This window comes from Periplaneta americana, chromosome 8, assembly GCF_040183065.1.
Source record: "Periplaneta americana isolate PAMFEO1 chromosome 8, P.americana_PAMFEO1_priV1, whole genome shotgun sequence".
Lineage (NCBI taxonomy): Eukaryota > Metazoa > Arthropoda > Insecta > Blattodea > Blattidae > Periplaneta > Periplaneta americana.
The window spans coordinates 18767821-18786787 of record NC_091124.1 but is presented as its reverse complement, the minus strand read 5'-3'; the positions used below and the strand labels follow the sequence as shown (position 1 = coordinate 18786787).

At 35.1% G+C, this 18967-nt stretch overlaps 1 protein-coding gene across 8 annotated transcripts in view; it reads left to right on the top strand.

Annotated features, from left to right (window-relative positions):
• Positions 1–18967, top strand: part of pyd (zonula occludens-like protein polychaetoid) — a 793103-nt gene that overhangs the window by 707237 nt on the left and 66899 nt on the right. For 7 of the 8 annotated variants that reach the window (XM_069832496.1, XM_069832497.1, XM_069832499.1 and 4 more), the window contains 3 exons: positions 265–436; positions 2770–2992; positions 7520–7543. In XM_069832496.1, coding sequence (XP_069688597.1) covers positions 265–436; positions 2770–2992; positions 7520–7543 — 419 coding nt within the window. The remainder of the gene's footprint in view (positions 1–264; positions 437–2769; positions 2993–7519; positions 7544–18967) is intronic. The other variant, XM_069832498.1, reaches the window with a different exon arrangement.

The following is an 18967-nucleotide window of genomic DNA, read 5'->3' as shown; positions in this document are numbered from 1 at the left end:
CTACTATCTTACATTTTAATTTAGAAACTATATACATTAAGTACATAGAATGGTATAAAATATTATTAAGATAAGAATAATTTTTCAAATTGGCTGGTTTATTTTAAAGTTTCTTCGTATAAAAATAACTGAAAGTGAAATAACAGGTTTTGGAAACAAACCATTCAATTGTTAACATGAAAAGAGGAAGCCATTAACCATGAGCTGCTTCCAGGTGCTAGCATAAGTTAGTTTGATTTATCAAAACTTTTCCTTCTCTTCTAGGATCACTGGGATGATGTAGTGTTTGCTGATAGCATCAGTAAATTCCCAGCATACGAGCGAGTGGTGCTCAGGCATCCTGGCTTTGTGCGACCAGTTGTTCTTTTCGGCCCAGTTGCAGATATTGCTCGAGAGAAAATGCTCAAGGACTTTCCCGACAAATTTACCTCCCCACGTGAGTACCTAATTTATTTACTGCAGCTAGATATATGCTGATATTTGTATGTATTCTCATTTAAATAGTTTTAACTAAGCAAATTACAGGATGAATTTGTGGAGTTATTAATTTTTTATTCAGTCCATTATTGGAAGTGAAAACTATTATCTCTGCATTTTGATCTGGTGGACCAAGGTCACATATAAACATACGAAAGTACAAACCATGCACTAGTCATTGAAATGAAAACTGTGAACTGAAGCACTGGTAATTCCGGCTGTCCCAGCTGACTTTAGTTGAGGAGAATGGTCCAGGATTGGGATAAGTAGCCTACACGTGACAAATGCAGTCCATTGCTTGACCTTGAGCTGCCAGTTTGAAATGCATAGATAATACTAGTGAAACTTCTATGTTTGCTATAAATATATATATATATATATATATATATATATATATATATATTTTTTTTTAGACGTTCATTTAAGTATATTGTCATAACTGAATCTTCTTCCATAAACAGTAATGGTTATATCAGTACAAAATAAAACTACAGTAACTAAAAAAATTTAAACTTTATAAAAAAACTTAAAAACATTTTTTAAAGTGTTAAAATTATTGTTACAACTGGATGGTACCATTCACCAAACACTGGCGAAAGTACAATACCAGTGCCGAAACAGTAATGTCTGCTTGTGTGACATACATTACATATTGAATAATTTCAAGGGAAAAATTGTTCCGGAGCCGGGTATCGATCCCGAGATCTCTGGTTGAACGTACCAGCGCTCTACCACTGAGCTACCCGGGAACTCCACCCGACACTGTCTCAACTTTTCCCTTTATATCCACACAACTCGCGTGGGCTGACGAAACGCCAGAGACCCACAACGAGTGCACACAATCTCTGTGTGACTTGGAATTGTGGTTTTCTGTTAACATACACAGTAACGTATATATTATGCAAATCTAGTCTTTCAGGTGAAGCTCCCTGTAAAGCAGATACCCGGCCCCGGAACAATTTTTCCCTTGAAATTATTCTAATCTGCTTTACAGGAAGCTTCACCTGAAAGACTAGATTTGCATAATATATACGTTACTGTGTACGTTAACAGAAAACCACAATTCCAAGTCACACAGAGATTGTGTGCACTCGTTGTGGGTCTCTGGCATTTCGTCAGCCCACGCGAGTTGTGTGGATATAAAGGGAAAAGTTGAGACGGTGTCGGGTGGAGTTCCCGGGTAGCTCAGTGGTAGAGCGCTGGTACGTTCAACCAGAGGTCTCGGGATCGATACCCGGCCCCGGAACAATTTTTCCCTTGAAATTATTCAAATCTGCTTTACAGGGAGCTTCACCTGAAAGACTAGATTTGCACATTACGTATTTAATAATTTTAACATTTTAAAAAGATTTTAATAAAGTTTTATATTTTAATAATAAGTGTTAAAATGAACATGAAGGAGAATTAAAGTAACTCATTTTATTTCAGAAAATACTTATTCTTTTCAAAATACATTATTTTTGATAGTTGTGAATTTCAAAGACACTTCGAATTTTTAAGTTTGATTGATTGATTGATTCATTGATTGATTGATTGATTCATTGATTGATTTTGTTTATATTTCTTTTTTTTTAAGTAAGCAACTAATTTATCATTTTCTTTTATACCATTCACTTAAGGCTATATTATAATATACTGGTACTGGATTTTATTGCATGTACATGTTCTTTCTTTTGAATTTAAATTTTTGTGTCATTCACAGTCCATTTTACTTTAATAGTATCCTAGTTTGAACTTGCATGTACATACATTCGTGTTAATTGCTCACTTATATTCACAATTATTATTTTATTAATCAAAGATGGAAGAAGATAAGTACAATAATTGAACCGGTTTTGAAATTCAAGCATCACTTCTTCTGGATAAAAACTAAGTTTATAAATGAAGCAAACAAATAAATAAACAGGCTTAAATGAATTAAATAATAATAAATTAGAACTCTGTGTACAAAGATTCTAAATTAATTGCACTTACCAAAATAATTAAATTAATTCAATAACAAACAGTATATTTACAGTCAGACTTAGAAGTAAAATAAAACTGTTGTTTGATGTGACATATAATGAATGTAAAGTGTAATAATTGTAATAGAGAAATTTCGTCTTTTGGTAATATTGATATCTTTTAGAACCCACGGCCAAAGGAACTACGGTGTTGGCATTTTATGTATTGGTATTTTGTACTTTGTGAAAAGTTAAGTCACTATTTTTTTCTCTTTTTATTATTTTTTGTATATCAGAGTCACTTTGTCATCAAATCCACAGATTCTGAACTGCACTGTTTCGGTTTCAGAGCTCGATAGCAACTTGGAGGATGTTCCAAAAAGTCAGAAGTCATCCGGCATCATTCGATTAAGTGCAATCCGTGAGATCATGGACCGGGGGAAGCATGCCTTGCTGGACATAACTCCAAATGCTGTCGACAGGCTGAACTATGCTCAGTTCTACCCCATAGTCATCTTTCTACGTGCTGAATCAAAACATGTCATCAAGGAGCTCAGGGCAGGTTTATCCAAGTAAGTTGATCGGACGGTAGTGGCTCTGCACTCGGTTTGTGTTGCTTTATTGTTTTCTTAGTAGACTGCTGTGTTTGAAGTTTTATAATACTAGTTACCTGATAGTAGAGTAATTTTATAATATCGCACACCTTTGCAATACTGAAAACTTTTCTGAAACCTTTTCAAGAGTTCGGTTAACTGAGAAAAATGTCACTCATTTCATGGGGAAATAATAAATTAATAAGTTACGTTGGCAGTACTTTTATTAATGTTTGACTGATGTAAAATATATTCAGTAAAATTATGTTTTTTGTCCAGTCTATTCAGATATTTTGAATTTTACAAACCCTTTGAATTATATAAAATTTACACTACAGAAACACTTCAAAATAAAAACATTCTAATTGCTTCAAGTCAATACTCAGGCATAATTAAATATTGGTTTATTTAAGTAATGCTTAGTGCTATGTATTATATGAAAAACATTAAATATGGCATGTTAAAGATATGTTATTTAAGATAAAATATTTGTTATTGTTTAATACCAAACAGCTCAGGGGCGTGCGGTGTATTTTTTGTGTGGGTAAGCTCTGAAATCTACTTATTGACATTTCTTTTACTATGCACATCAGTCATGAATGTGATTCACGAGGATTTACCTCCCGTACAGAGCTTATTTTTAGCTTCAGAAAACTAGCCAATTAAAGAAATGGCACTTCTGAATAGTTCATTCTCTATTTGTAATATTTTTTACCCGTAAAACTAAAGAAAAAAGGTATTTTACTAATAACTTCAAATTAATGTAACTCTGAAAATATTGCGATTAGGACAAAATATTTATATGACATCTTTTTCTAAGAATGACCTTGTGTAGTAACAACTATTTCACTGTCCCAGGTAAAACTGTCTTCTAATATGTCTTGTAAAAATCCAATAAATTCACCCCTATGTTCCCTGACAGTCTGAACAAGACACAATGTAAAATTCCATCTAGTTAGAGCATGTCTAGGCATTTTTTAAGGTGTATTCCGTAAGTCGTTGTGTTCTTTTGGACGGTTTACCAGTTAAAGTCTGTAAAAATATTCTGTACTCTTTCAAACACGTAAGTGACTGCAACAAGATTAAATTTAATTAATGACTGAAACAGTGTACAAATATTGCCTTAGGATATTTTTCAAGAACTTTAGCTCTCAGTCCATTTGTGTGACCAGCCATGACAGCAGCTCCATCGAACGTTTGAGCAACGAGCTTGTTACTTATGTCATACTCATTGGCTATATTTTGGACATGTTCGAATAAACCACTGGCAGATCTATCATTGCTTACATCAGTAAAACATATGAATCTTTCATTAATCTCACCATTCTCTGAATCAACACACCTAAGAGTGGTTGAAAGCTGGGATGCATTCATAATGCCTGAAGTTTCGTCTAGCATGATTGCAACAAATGACGTTTTTGAAAGCTCTTGTTTTATGTTATCCATAACATCACTTACAGCGAGAATCAAATCATTCTGTATTCGATTTGAAGTTCCGCGGATTGTGGTAGAGGTTTCTAGATGATGGCTGAGGGTTAAGCCATATTTTGCAAGGTAATTGAGCGCACCTAAATATACTCCTTTGTTAACTGCCTCTTCTGACTCACAATGACCACGAAATAGCAAATCATGTATGGCTAGAAAACAGACTGTATCAATTAACCTCTTCAATATTTCCCTGTTCTTTCGCACCATTTCATTGTGTTGCTCGACACTGACACGAAGTTGTGAATCTAATTGTACGTCTATTCGAGATGATCCAAATGATTTAAATTGTAAAACACTGAAAATATGTGCCTGTGACTTTTCATGTTTATTAATGGCATTGTGCAGATTGTTCAGATTATCATAACCATTTTTAGACCAAACTGTTTCTTCTTTAGAAAACATAGACAGGGCCAGCAAAAGAGTTTATTTAATTTCGCACTTCCTGCAGTCCACTGAGTTTTCTGATATTGGGATGCTTGAAAATGTCGAGTATATTCTTTTCCTTTGTCTTTATGAGCTGCAAAAAGCGTTGGCATTTCAGGACATGGTCGATCACTTTGTATTATGTTTAATTTTTCTTACAAAGAATGCAGTCGAAATGGATGTTTCAATAATTTTTCGATAGGACATAACGAATCGCCCATTCTTAATCAAAATTTAATTTATACACAGAAAACTACGACATAAATTGTCACTCACAAAGAAACAAATCTTCAAATAACTGAGAGATCCTTAACACTACCTCAATTGACAAAGAAATCACATGTTTCACACACACACTGCCAAATTCAACAATCAACACTGGTATTCTTCTGCAGGAACTTAACAAGCCAGGACAAGTGATAATCCCAGCGCTTATTCTTGCTGTGTACGGGCGTATAGGCAATACAGTGGTGTACGAGGAAATTTTCCATCGTTGTCTACTGTCCGCGCATGCGCCAGCATTGTAAACTGAGGCTAAAGGCAAGCTGTGAATGAAGAGCTGCCCTACTGGAGAAATGTAGCTAATGCAGAACATTTATAATTGAAGTGCAGAATACACTTTATTAAAAGTGTTTATCTATAAGCTGAATGAGATAAAATGATACATTAATTTGAAGTGTATGTAGGGTATGCAGCACTTACCCCGCTTACCCTAAATGCACGCCCCTGAAACAGCTTATCATTCGTCCTCTTGCAATGTCATATTCTTGGCATATTATTTCTTTGTCATCGTCGTCATCATCATCGTCATCATCATCATCATCATCAATCCTAGACACTTGGATCCAAGTCATTCGTCTGCATACTTCTTAATTTTGAGAAGTACCTACCATTTTGGGCTAGACTATATGCAATTTTGCATTCCCCAAGCTACACCACTGGGAGACGGCCTACAATACTTCAGACATCTTTCTTAGTTAATAACAGATGGACATTTAATGAAGTGCATCTTTTTAATTTCAATTTGTATTAGAGACCGAAAGTCTCCAGTTAATGTTATGCTACAAAGAAAAATATCATACTGTCATGATACCATTTATACATTAATACGTTCATTCATTGGGAAATTTTTTTAAGGGTTGCCAGTCTTTGATAACAATACATGTTAATCTTTTTCTTTTATTTACAAGAAAACCATCTATTTTATTTAAAAACTGAACAGGGATGAATCAGTCCTTGTCATATTCTCTAATGACAAGTGTAAAAGTCAGAATTATATAGATAGTACTTATGAGTAAACCAGAGTTAATATTTAGGGGAAAATTATTTTTTTCTTAGAAAAGTATTCATTTGGGACTAATATGATATTATAATTTTTTGTTGTACTCTGTCGAAGAGATAAGCTGTTAAAAATCTACTGAGTTATATTACTCCCATCTATAATTTATTTAAAAAATGATATTATTCAATTGTGCTTTGGCAACCTTGACATTCAAGATGGATAAATAGCAAAACAATATAGTATTATTTACAGAATATTTTCAAGTAGTTATACATAGTTTACCTGTTAATTGTTAACTGTCTGGGCTCAAAAACACTTCTTTACTTGTCCTCTTAATAAGATTTTATTTTAATGCATTATTATTATTATTATTATCATTATTATTATTATTATTATTATTATTATTATTATTATTATTATTATTATCGGTTATGATTATTATTATTATTATCGGTTATGATTATTATATGTATGACTGATTATTGTGATTATAATGATTATCATCATGATCATTATCATGATTATCATATATCATCGTCATCATCATCATCATCATTATCAACAACTTTATCATTAGAAGATTAACTATTATTTATATCTTATTTCAATATAAAACTTTATAAAAAAACTTAAGGATTTTAAAAGTACTTAAAATATTAGAAAAGATAATGTATTTATACAACGGACAGTAGTGTTTTGTTTCGACACTGATTTATATTCCTGAAATCCTCAGTAATTCTTTTGCTAACGAAAGTGAACATAAAGATTATTAATAACTTCTTCTGAAGCAATTATGTCCCACAGAGTGCTATATATTAAAGGAAATTAAGATATATATATATATATATATATATATATATATATATATATGTGTGTGTGTGTGTATAGTAATGTATCTTCTTTTTTTTAATTGAAGTAATTTGCTTAGTCATTTGTAGAAACTTTTGATGCACTGTTATAATAATTCAGTAAAGCTGACAATGTATTTTTATGATTGAAATGAGTGATGTTTTACTCTAGTATCACAGTGTATAAAGTCTTAATGCATGGTTTGCTAATTTCTGTCTGTATTTTGCAACATTTGTAGTTGTCAGAGGCGCATGAATCCATCTGCTTGTCATAGACGAAGCTAAACTTGAAACCCATACAAAATACAGTGGTTCCCAAATTATACAAATTTTGTTTTTTAAGCGAAAAATTTTTGTTACAAAATGAAAACTAGCAATTTGCCTCTTTGTTGATTGAAGTTTGGGAACCACTCTGTCTAAAATGCGGAACACATATGAGTAATGCTCTATTTGTTTCATTGCTAGCTCATTCGTGGATGTCTTCGGCTGGTGAGTACAGAAGTGTATTGATGCTTACAAGTAGACTGCTTGCTTTCAGCATGCTATACTTCATATTCTGTCAAATTTTCATCTTCGGTCTTTTATAAAGTTCTGGGTCACAAGCCCACATAACCAATCTTTTCAGTCTACATAACAGAATTCTACAATACATATATGTATATGATCAGTACAGTATTAGGGAGAGATGGAGCATGAATGATTGACAGTAATACTGATGGGACAGAGAGAGATAAATATTCTGATATCTTCTACAGAAAATAAAAATTCAGTGTTTATGAAAATGCCATTTTTTGTTTTCTATCGTGATATTGTTATGCTTTCTCTATAGTAATCAGGTATTGGTTAATTGGTGTCCAATATACAGGGTGTATCAAAAATACGTGTACAAACTTCAGGCATGGGTTCCTTACACCAAAAGGAGGAAAAAAGTTCATATGAACATATGTCCCATAATCCTTTGTTTCCCCGTTAGGAACTGTTCAACACATTGGTACACTCATAATGTGCCAACACACAAAACTCATAACCAATGCTCGAAATGTCCTCCTCTTGCTTCTAGACATGCATGCACTTGTCGAATCATGGACTGTCGCACCCTTTCAAATACTCTGGGATGATGTCGAATGGTTTCGCACACTTCCATGACACGTCGACGAAGAGTTTCTTAATCCGGGATGTCTGCTCCATAAACCAATTGTTTAAGGTGCCCCCAAAGATAAAAATCCAAAGGACTGAGGTCGGGAGAACGTGCTGGCCATTGAACTGGTCCTCCTCTGCCTATCCATCTGTCATGGTAGATACCAGTCAGTGTATCTCGAACAAGGCGACTAAAATGTGCTGGAGCCCCATCATGCATGAACCACATGTTTTGTCTTATGTTCAGAGGCACATCTTCGTGTAGTGATTCTGGAAGAGTGTTTTGGATAAAGTCCCTGTAGATAGCACCTGTAAGACGTGCTGGTAGAACGTATGGACCTACCAGACAGTCACCTACAATTCTAGCCCACACATTAATCCTAAATTGTTGCTGATGTCTAGCCTGAAATACAGCACGAGGATTACGATCTGCCCATACGTGTTCATTGTGGAAATCGGTAATTCCATCTCTCCCAAACGTTGCCTCGTCTGTAAACAGAACTGATGAGACAAACAATGGATTGGCTATTTGTGCTAGAAACCATCGGCAAAAGTTTTCCCGTGGTGGATAATTGGCAGGCGAAAGGCCCTGCACACGTTGCATATGATACGGATACAAGAGCTGCTCCATGCTGTACTGTGTGATGTACCAGTTGCCACAGCCAATTGTCTTGTACTGATACCTGGATCGTCTTCGACACAGTGTAAAATGTCTTCTTCGAGGTTCGGCGTACGAACAACTCTTGGTCTTCCTCGATCACCAGTCTGTGGTGCAACGGTTCCTGTCTCAGCAACGCGACGATACACAGCAACAAAGGTTTGATGATTCGGTTGACTTCGGTCTGGAAACGCCATCTGATACAGCCGTACAGCCTCGCATCCATTACCATTCGCGCGAGCATACATAAAAATGATGTCAGCCTGCTCACGAAATGAATATCGTCCTGCCATGGTTGAACGAAACACGTTAACTCACTCCACGTTCACAATTGCAACGTTGAAGACAGACTAATGACAAATGACACATGTAAACAAGTCTCCATGGCAACACTTCGCCATCTGCAGTCCATTTCTGATACAACGAGTCACAGCCTTCTATGAATGAGTGCATAAAGAAATGAAGTTTTGAGGTTGGACCTCGAAGGCCGTTGAACGCAAACTTTTAGTAATAAATGAATAACGGGGAAACAAAGGATTATGGGACATATGTTCATATGAACTTTTTTCCTTCTTTTGGTGTAAGGACCCCATGCCTGAAGTTTGTACACGTATTTTTGATACACCCTGTATAGTACTTGAAAACAAAGTCACTAACAGGCATCGGCTCATTTGATAGCCATTTTCAATCTGTGCACATCTTACATGTACTGTATATCTGCAGTTATTCTAAAACACAGAAAGCCATGCAAGTATGATATCGTCACAGTCTACTATATACAGTCACGAAGCTTGAGTTTTGAGGGTGCTAGAAACAATAGACTGTGACGGTACTATTTTGCATTGCCTGTAATGAGGCGATGTTAGCGATCCTAGTGGTGAGCAACTATCTAATGTTTGCATATTTACTACGTATTGAGCTTCGCGACTGTATATACTAGACTGTGATATCGTCATTGTTCCTACAATAACTCCTATGTGACATAGTTATCAATTTTCAGATTTTTGTTTTATTAAATAACTTAAATAGTGATATAGCAAATAATAAAATCTCCTATATGTAATTATGTTTATTTCTTTCGAAAATTTAAGAATTTACAGTCTCCTCTATACTACTGCCATAGAACAGTAGCGGCCGGTGAGTGAAATCCTCGGTGAGGCCAGATGCAATTAGTTTAAGTGCCTCTGATAGAAAATGTTTACGCATATTTATGATATTAATTGTTATTGTTATTACATTATTAATATTATTATTATTATTAGTATTATTATTATTATTATTATTATTATTATTATTATTATTATTATTATTATTATTATTATTATTAGTTTGATATTATTACTAGTAATGAAAAATAATAATTTCACTCATCAAATAAGCTGTTATGCTGTGAGTTTCAGTGATTGTTTCAGTGTGATGAAGCATCCCATATTATATGTTGAAATTCCCCTTTCTTTCTTTTCTTTTTATTTTTTTCCTTTTGACAGCAACAAACAAGGCCAACAGAGAAGTTTATTTTGCATCACATTACCAATTAACCATTTATGTTGCCCATACCAGGATGCAATAGAAACTCGCGTTTTAAGATTATCTGTCAGGAAAATTGTCAGCGATGTCGTAGGTATCTCGGTCGGCTCTCTCTTTATTTAAAACTTCCTTTCTTTCAATATTATTTCTTCTCGAAAAAGGACACTCTAACAATGAATTAACTGTACCAGCTTTATTTCTCGCATTTGTTTCTGTTTATATTTTCCCGAAATATATAACATTGGCCCAGATTCACTACTGTACTACGAAGTACAATACACCCTCGCTTAAGTCATAAACTAACACAAGAGGAGAGAATAGTGTGGGTCTCTGCCTGCCAAAGAGCTGGAATGTTTGTTATTTATGGCCTATCTAGGAAGACAAGTCACCCTATTCCCACCCCACTCTACTCTTGAGGCCAGCCCATGGATGGGAGAAGTGAAACCTGACCAGGCCAGACGAATTGTGCCTCAGTTACAACGTTTTAAGTGCAACCTAAAAAGCACGCGAAGACACACGAAATGCAAAAGCAGACCCGGCATGAGCGACCCTGGCCTCAGGAACAAATTTTACTGCAAAACAGGTCTATATACATCACAAACCAGACCCGGCACAAGTGATCCTGGCCTCAGGAACAAATTTTACTGCAAAACAGGTCTATATACATCACAAACCAGACCCGGCACAAGCGATCCTGGCTTCAGGAACAAATTTTACTGCAAAACAGGTCTATCTACATCACAAACCAGACCCGGTACAAGCGATCCTGGCCTCAGGAACAAATTTTACTGCAAAACAGGTCTATATACATCACAAACCAGACCCGGCACAAGCGATCCTGGCTTCAGGAACAAATTTTACTGCAAAACAGGTCTATATACATCACAAACCAGACCCGGCACAAGCGATCCTGGCCTCAGGAACAAATTTTACTGCAAAACAGGTCTATATACATCACAAACCAGACCCGGCACAAGCGATCCTGGCCTCAGGAACAAATTTTACTGCAAAACAGGTCTATCTACATCACAAAGTTTTCAAATGCTTCTACAGCGATATATGCTTCATTCAAATAACTAATACATTACATAAAACACAAATTTGATTTCAGTTAAGCTAAGTGACAGAGGCCTGGCCTCACTTGCCTCAGTCAATCAGCCGCCACTGCCATAGAATGAATAAATGTGTTTTTCTTCCTACTGAACAATTTTATATTTTGCACATAGGAGTTATTGCAGGAACAACAACGATATGATTGTAGACGGATTGTGAGATAAACCAGTGTACACTTTTGTTTCGAATTTCGGTACCTACTGACAAATATTACAACTGAAACTGACAGTTACTATTGTAACTATTATGTAGACGTCCACACAGTAGCGGCTGGTGGTCAAAATAATGAGTGTGCTACAATTTCTATATTGGCCTACTGTATACACTTATATGTATTTATCTTAATTTGAGACTCGCCTAGTGACGAAATATGAAATCCATACGACGTTCCTTCCTACTGCAGAACCTGTCAATTACCCTGGTGTTAAACCCTTCATCTTGGATATCATACTCTTTTCTATTGACAGTGTTACTTCACAGAATGGATCCTGTGAATAGTTGGAGGCTATGTATCGTAACAATTGAACAGCTCTATCTATATTCCGGAAGGCAGGTGTTCCGTATAGAACTCAAAGTTGTGTCTTTAACACTCTTTTGTTCAGTACAGTATAGCTGTTGACAGCAACTTCAAGTTCGCGTTCAGGAAAATTAGGCTATCCAAAAATTGCCAGAAAATTTGCTGTTTATCAATTTTGTTGCATCTAGATAGCTTAAAGACTGGAAACGGTGAGTAGTTTTCTGAATTATACGGTCACATACTTCCTTGGCTTCAGTTTTCTGGGATTCCATTCTCCGTCGCTTGCTGACTGATTCAGGAGGAACCTCAAAAACCAGGTAGATGGCAGCAGCAGTCGGACACTTGAATTACATTGTAAATACTTCCGATTTCTTCCACAAACAAGCGTTCTCTCGTTACGCTTTACTTTTGCAATCTCCAAGCTGTGTAGTGCTGAAGCTGACTACAGCACTTCCCCGCGTAAAAATAGCCAATCAGGGCAGTGATTTCAGCTTCGCACATGCGCATTAATTGTCTACATTCTCATTTAGAGTTTTGAGTAGCACATTGTACCCCCTGAGGCACCAAAGAGCTAAGAGCGAAGACTAAACACTCTATAACGCGTCATGAACATAACCACGGAAAATTGTCAAATGGCAGACAGATACTATGGTGGTATTGCAAATACATTATTTGAGCAAAAATTATCATTGTGCTGTAGCACTGTAGCACATAAGGACGGCCCGCCCCTGTGTCCACATATGTGGAGTAATGGCTAGCACGTCTGGCCACGAAACCTGGTGGCCCAAGTTCGATTCCCGGTCGGGGCCAGTTACCTGGTTGAGGTTTTTTCTGGGGTTTTCCCTCAACCCAATATGAGCAAATGCTGGGTAATTTTCGGTGCTGGACCCCGGACTCATTTCACGGGCATTATCACCTTCATCTCATTCAGACGCTAAATAACCTAAGATGTTGATAAAGCATCGTAAAATAATCTACTAAAATAAAAAAAAAAAATTATGTAGACAGCATTGTTTGCCTTTGAAAAAGCTGTCAGCATTCATGAAACGATGGTTACTAGCGAGTGATATTTGAAATTTGAATGTAATTAATAAATAATAATGTTAATGTTAATAAATAATCACTACTTATGGCTTTTAGAGAACTCAGAGGTTCATTGCCGCTCTCACATAAGCCTGCCATCTCTCCCTATCCTGAACAAGACTAATCCACTCTCTACAATCATATCCCACCTCTTTCAAATCCATTTTAACATTATCCTCCCATCTATGTCACAGCCGCTCCAAAGGTCATTTTCCCTCCGGCCTCCATACTAACATTCTATAAGCATGCAAATCAAGCTTTCAGGTATAACTGCCTGTAAAATTGATTTGAATAATTTCGAGGGAAAAATTGTTCCGGGGCCGGGTATCGAACCCGGGACCTTTGGTTAAACCAACTTTACAGGCAGTTATACCTGAAAACTTGATTTTCATAATACACGTCACTGTTCGTTAACAGAAAGCCACAATTTAAGTCACACGGAGTTAGTGTGCACTCAGTGTTGGTTGCTTGACGGTTGTCAGCCCACTTTGAGGTCTGTGGATATAGAGGGAAGAATTGGATCGGTGTCTGGTAGAGTTCCCGGGTAGCTCAGTTGGTAGAGCATTGGTACGTTAAACCAAAGGTCCCGGGTTCGATACCCGGCCCCTGAACAATTTTTCCCTCGAAATTATTCATTCTATAAGCATCTCTGGATTCACCCATACATGCTACATGCTTTGCCTATCTGAAACGTCTGGATTTAATATTTCTAATTATGTAAAGTAAAGAATACAGTGAGTTGTGTAACTTTCTCCATTCTCTTGTAACTTTATCCCTCTTAGCCCCAAATATTTTCTTAAGCTCTTTATTCTCAGACGCCCTTAACCTCTGTTCCTCTCTCAAAATGAGAGTCCAAGTTTCAAAACCATGCAGAACAATCTGTAATATAACTGTTTTATAAATTCTAACTTTCAGCTTTTTTGAGAGCAGACTGGATGACAAAGGCTTCTCAACCGAATAATAGTAGACATTTCCCATATTTATTATGGATTTAATTTTCTCCCAAGTGTCATTTATATTCGTTACTGTTGCTTCAAGATATTTGAATTTTTTCAATTTTATATTTCCATTTCAAAGACCCTTAACCTGTGTTCCTCTTTCAAAGTGAGAGTCAAAGTTTCAATACCATGCAGGACAGCCGGTAATATAACTGTTTTATAAATTCTAACTTTCAGCTTTTTTGAGAGCAGACTCGATGACAAAGGCTTCTCAACTGAATAATAGTAGACATTTCCCATATTTATTATGCATTTAATTTTCTCCCGAGTGTCATTTATATTTGTTAATGTTGCTTCAAGATATTTGAATTTTTTTCAATTTTTATATTTCCATTTCGTACTATGTTCTGGTCACAAGTCATAATATATACTTTGTCTTTTCGGGATTTACTTCCAAATCTATCTCTTTATTTACTTCAAGTAAAATTTCCGTGTTTTCCCGAATAGTTTGTGGATTTTCTCCTAACATATTCATATCATCTGCATAAACAAGCATCTGTTGTAACCCGTTCAATTCCAAACTCTCTCTGTTATCCTGGTCTTTCCTAATGGCATATACAGTTATAATTAATAAATAAACAGTAGGCCTATGGGTCCCTCCGGTCGTGTTTTAACTTGACCCTCTTACTACTAAAGCTTCACTTTTGTAACTAGTAAACTAAATAACTATTATTTTGTGGTCATTCGAACCAATATTAATTTCTGATATTAGTTGCATTTTCTTACTGAAAAAATAGAAAGCTTTCGAAAATGGAGACAATCTGTACTTAAGTACGTATAACAAGCAGGCCTATATAATACATATCCATACTTAAACTGTGAGCAAATAAGTAATAACTACATTATGTAAAATAGGAAAGTAGAAAAATGCTCTTCTTCCTTGCATTTCTGGATGCCCCTATGCTAATACCACAAGATATGCTGATAAACATAGCAGCTATTCTATCAATAGTCTCTAACCTCACACCTTCATCTCAAACAGCAGAAATAACTAAAATGCTCTCTCAATTAATATCACTCAATAAAAGAATTGTATTCCAATGGATACCATCCCATTGTGGAATCCTGGGAAACGAGAATGCGGATGCTTTAGCAAAGAAGGACAGCACTGCTACTTACAGACCTGTTACTAAATCTACTTATTACTCTGTGAAAAGATTTATTAAATCTACATATTTAGACTTCAACAAATAAAATTTAATAACACAATCACAAGGGAAAAAATGGAACTCTCTGCATCAAAATCCACAGTTAATTCCCGATTTACTATGAAAATCGTCTGTAGCTGCATTTAGATTGGCAACAGGCCATGATTGTTTGGCCAAACACCTGCATAGAATTGGAATATATCAGTCCCCTAACTGCCCATTGTGCAACTCAAATCAAGAAATGGATTCGGAACACCTCAAAATCTGTGCTTCAGTGGCTGGTCATGATAATATCTTTGAAAAATATTGGAGTGCAAGAGGTCAAATGACTTTATTGTCAAACGCCTGGCATTAGAAAACAACAACATTATGTAAAATAGAAAAGTAGAAAAATGCTCTTCTTCCTTGCATTTCTGGACGCCTCTATGCTAATCCACAAGATATACTGATAAACATGAATTTGAATAGAATAATTCTCTAACGTTAAGTTAATCTTTAACTAATTTAGAACCTCGTTCTATTTAAGTGATATAGTGTTTGTATTACTGGAACTTATCAAAAAAATTGAAGATTATTACTGTTTATCTCGTCTTTGACCCATCATAGATGTGATCTGATTAACAAACTGACTCACTATTATATTATAGTAAAATAATAACACAGTACTCTTATGTAACACAGTGCTATTATGTACTGTGTTTCAATATGACGTGAAATGCTGCATGTCAAGCTTAACACACTCATATGCACACAGATACTCATTAACCTCTTGCAGCCCAAATAGTGACAAAATGTTGCATAAAGTTGGGCTGCGATAGGTTACATGATAAATGTTGCTCTAATCTTATAGGGGGAAATTGCTGGGTGTTCTTCTCTTTTCTATCATTTTGCATTGCCTTTTCTTCATTCACTTGATATTTAATTTTCTTTCACCATTCACCATCAGTTTCAATCAATGGGTAGCACTCGTGTTTTAAATATCATACTGGCACGCAGTATGTCTTTTTAAAAACAGAATGTGAAGTCTGCAGTCCAATTGACTGGAAAACTTGGTGCATTGGTGGGAGCATGTGCTTTTTTTTAATTACTGACAATATGATTTTTTCTCTCCTTAGATACAATTACGATCTGAATTCTGTTCACAAGTCTTGTGTTTTATATTACATGTTAATTATAAATTGCGACATAAATGTTATACTGCAGGTGTTACGTGTTATTTATCGAGTCCTAGAACATTAAAAACGTGAAATCTTCAATCAATCATATCTGATTATTTGCCACGATATAAATTTGATACAAAAAGATGTGATAGGAATATCCTTCTATACCAATATTTTATTTAGTTAAAATACTTCATTTATACCTTTCAGCAATTTGGAAATGAATATAAATTCTTTCATGTATGTACTTATATAGCACCTTTTCAATTGAATCGGTCGGAGCTAAAAGGAATTAAGTCACTTTTGACAACTTTTCAGGAGAAGCAAAAATATTTCACTAATAACACAAATATTATATTTTTATGTTATAGTAGACAAAATAATATTTAAAAGTCTTAGTTCCTTCTTCCACCGTTCGATGCGTATGACATCAGTTGTTCAAATTGTTGCATAACCCAAAATTGCATATTTTGACTTAATTCCTTTTAGCTCCGACCGATTCAATTATTTATTTATTTATTTATTTATTTATTTATTTATTTATTTATTTATTTATTTTTACGTCGTAGTTTCTATTACTGTAATGGTAGTGTTATATAAATAGGGAATGCACTTCTAGTTGCTAAAAAGAGAGATTTAGGACTTTATACAATCCAATCTAGGGCTTTTAGGAGTTTGTATAAAATTAACAATTAATAATTTTAATTTTAGGTAAATATTCCATTTTATGTTGAATTTATGTACAAAACACTGGTGCTGACAATGAAAGCTACTGAATAGAAGACTCTAATTCTATCAGTGAAAGAGACTGAATGCTGATTGGTCAATTTCATTTCGCATAATGGGGATGCATGGGTATACTTCATGAATCACCCTGTATATTAGGAATGAAAGGTGCACTGTAACTAATGACAGCATGAAGTAGTAGAATACCTGAGCAAAGATGGTTCAAACTAGTTTTACACTGCAAATTTCAGAATAGACTATGAGACCCAATAAGGTGCATAATATGATTATGATAAATTATACTTTGAACACTACATACAAAATGTTTATACAGCCAGTGCTGACATACTGCGGAGAAATTTTAATTACTTCACCTTTCATAAACGACATAGAATATGTTCAAAATCAAGCTCTCAGACTCATTACTGGTGGAATCAAAACAACTCCAATAGATTCTATGAGATTCCTTACTAATATTAACAGCATCAAAATGACAATAGAAGAAAAAGCACTGATTCAATATGAAAAACTTATCAGATTACCAGGAAACAATTGGCATTCATACAGTCCTCTCTGTAGATTGAAAACTCAAAAAAGTTTCATATCCATTGTTCCAGAATTAAAACAGAAAATCAATATCCCGAATTTAAAAGAAAACTTACCAATTAAACCAAACCCTTTAACTCTATTAAATATAGAATATAATCTAAATTTAACAGAAGAAATACTGAAATCGGAAGTAAACACTGAAATACTGAAACAATTGTCTTTAGAGACAATTAATATTAGGTACCCTCCACAAAACTGGCTTCATTTATACACCGACAGATCATTGATCTCCAGAGAACAAGGTGCCGGTGCAGGTGTTACGTGCTGTCTCTTCTCACTTTATAGATCACTTGGATATGGAACAACAAGTTTTGATGGAGAAATCATTGCAATAAGTGAATGTCTCAGGAATCTTCTATGCCACATCAATAAATTTAGGAATGCAATTGTATTGTCAGACTCCAAAGCAGCTATTCTATCAATCGTCTCTAAACACACACCTTCATCTCAAACAGCAGAAATAACTAAAATGCTCTCTCAATTAATATCACTCAATAAAAGAATTGTATTCCAATGGATACCATCCCATTGTGGAATCCTGGGAAACGAGAATGCGGATGCTTTAGCAAAGAAGGACAGCACTGCTACTTACAGACCTGTTACTAAATCTACGTATTACTCTGTGAAGAGATTTATTAAATCTACATACTTAGACTTCAACAAACAAAATTTGATAACACAATCCCAAGGGAAAAAATGGAACTCTCTGCATCAAAATCCACAGTTAATTCTCGATTTACCACGAAAATCGTCTGTAGCAGCATTTAGATTGGCAACAGGCCATGATTGTTTGGCTAAACACCTGTATAGAATTGGAATATATCAGTCCCCTAACTGCCCATTGTGCAACTCAAACCAAGAAATGGATTCGGAACACCTCAAAATCTGTGCTTCATTGGCTGGTCATGATAATATCTTTGAAAAATATTGGAGTGCAAGAGGTCAAATGACTTTATTGTCAAATACCTGGCATTAGAAAACAACAACAACATGATTATGATGGCGACAATTTATTTTATTCTTTTAAAAATCGTTTTATTTTAAATTTGTTTGTGATTACAATGTAGGAGCCTATGCAAGGGAGAGGTTTCTTAGTTTAACCCCACCCTCCTCCCGTTGAACTTAAAAAAAAATACATATTTAGATTTGAGTATTTTTTATCCATAATGGTTTTCCCTTCTCTAATTTTTCACTGTCAGAGTAACAAAATCTACATGGACATAAGACATAGTCCTCC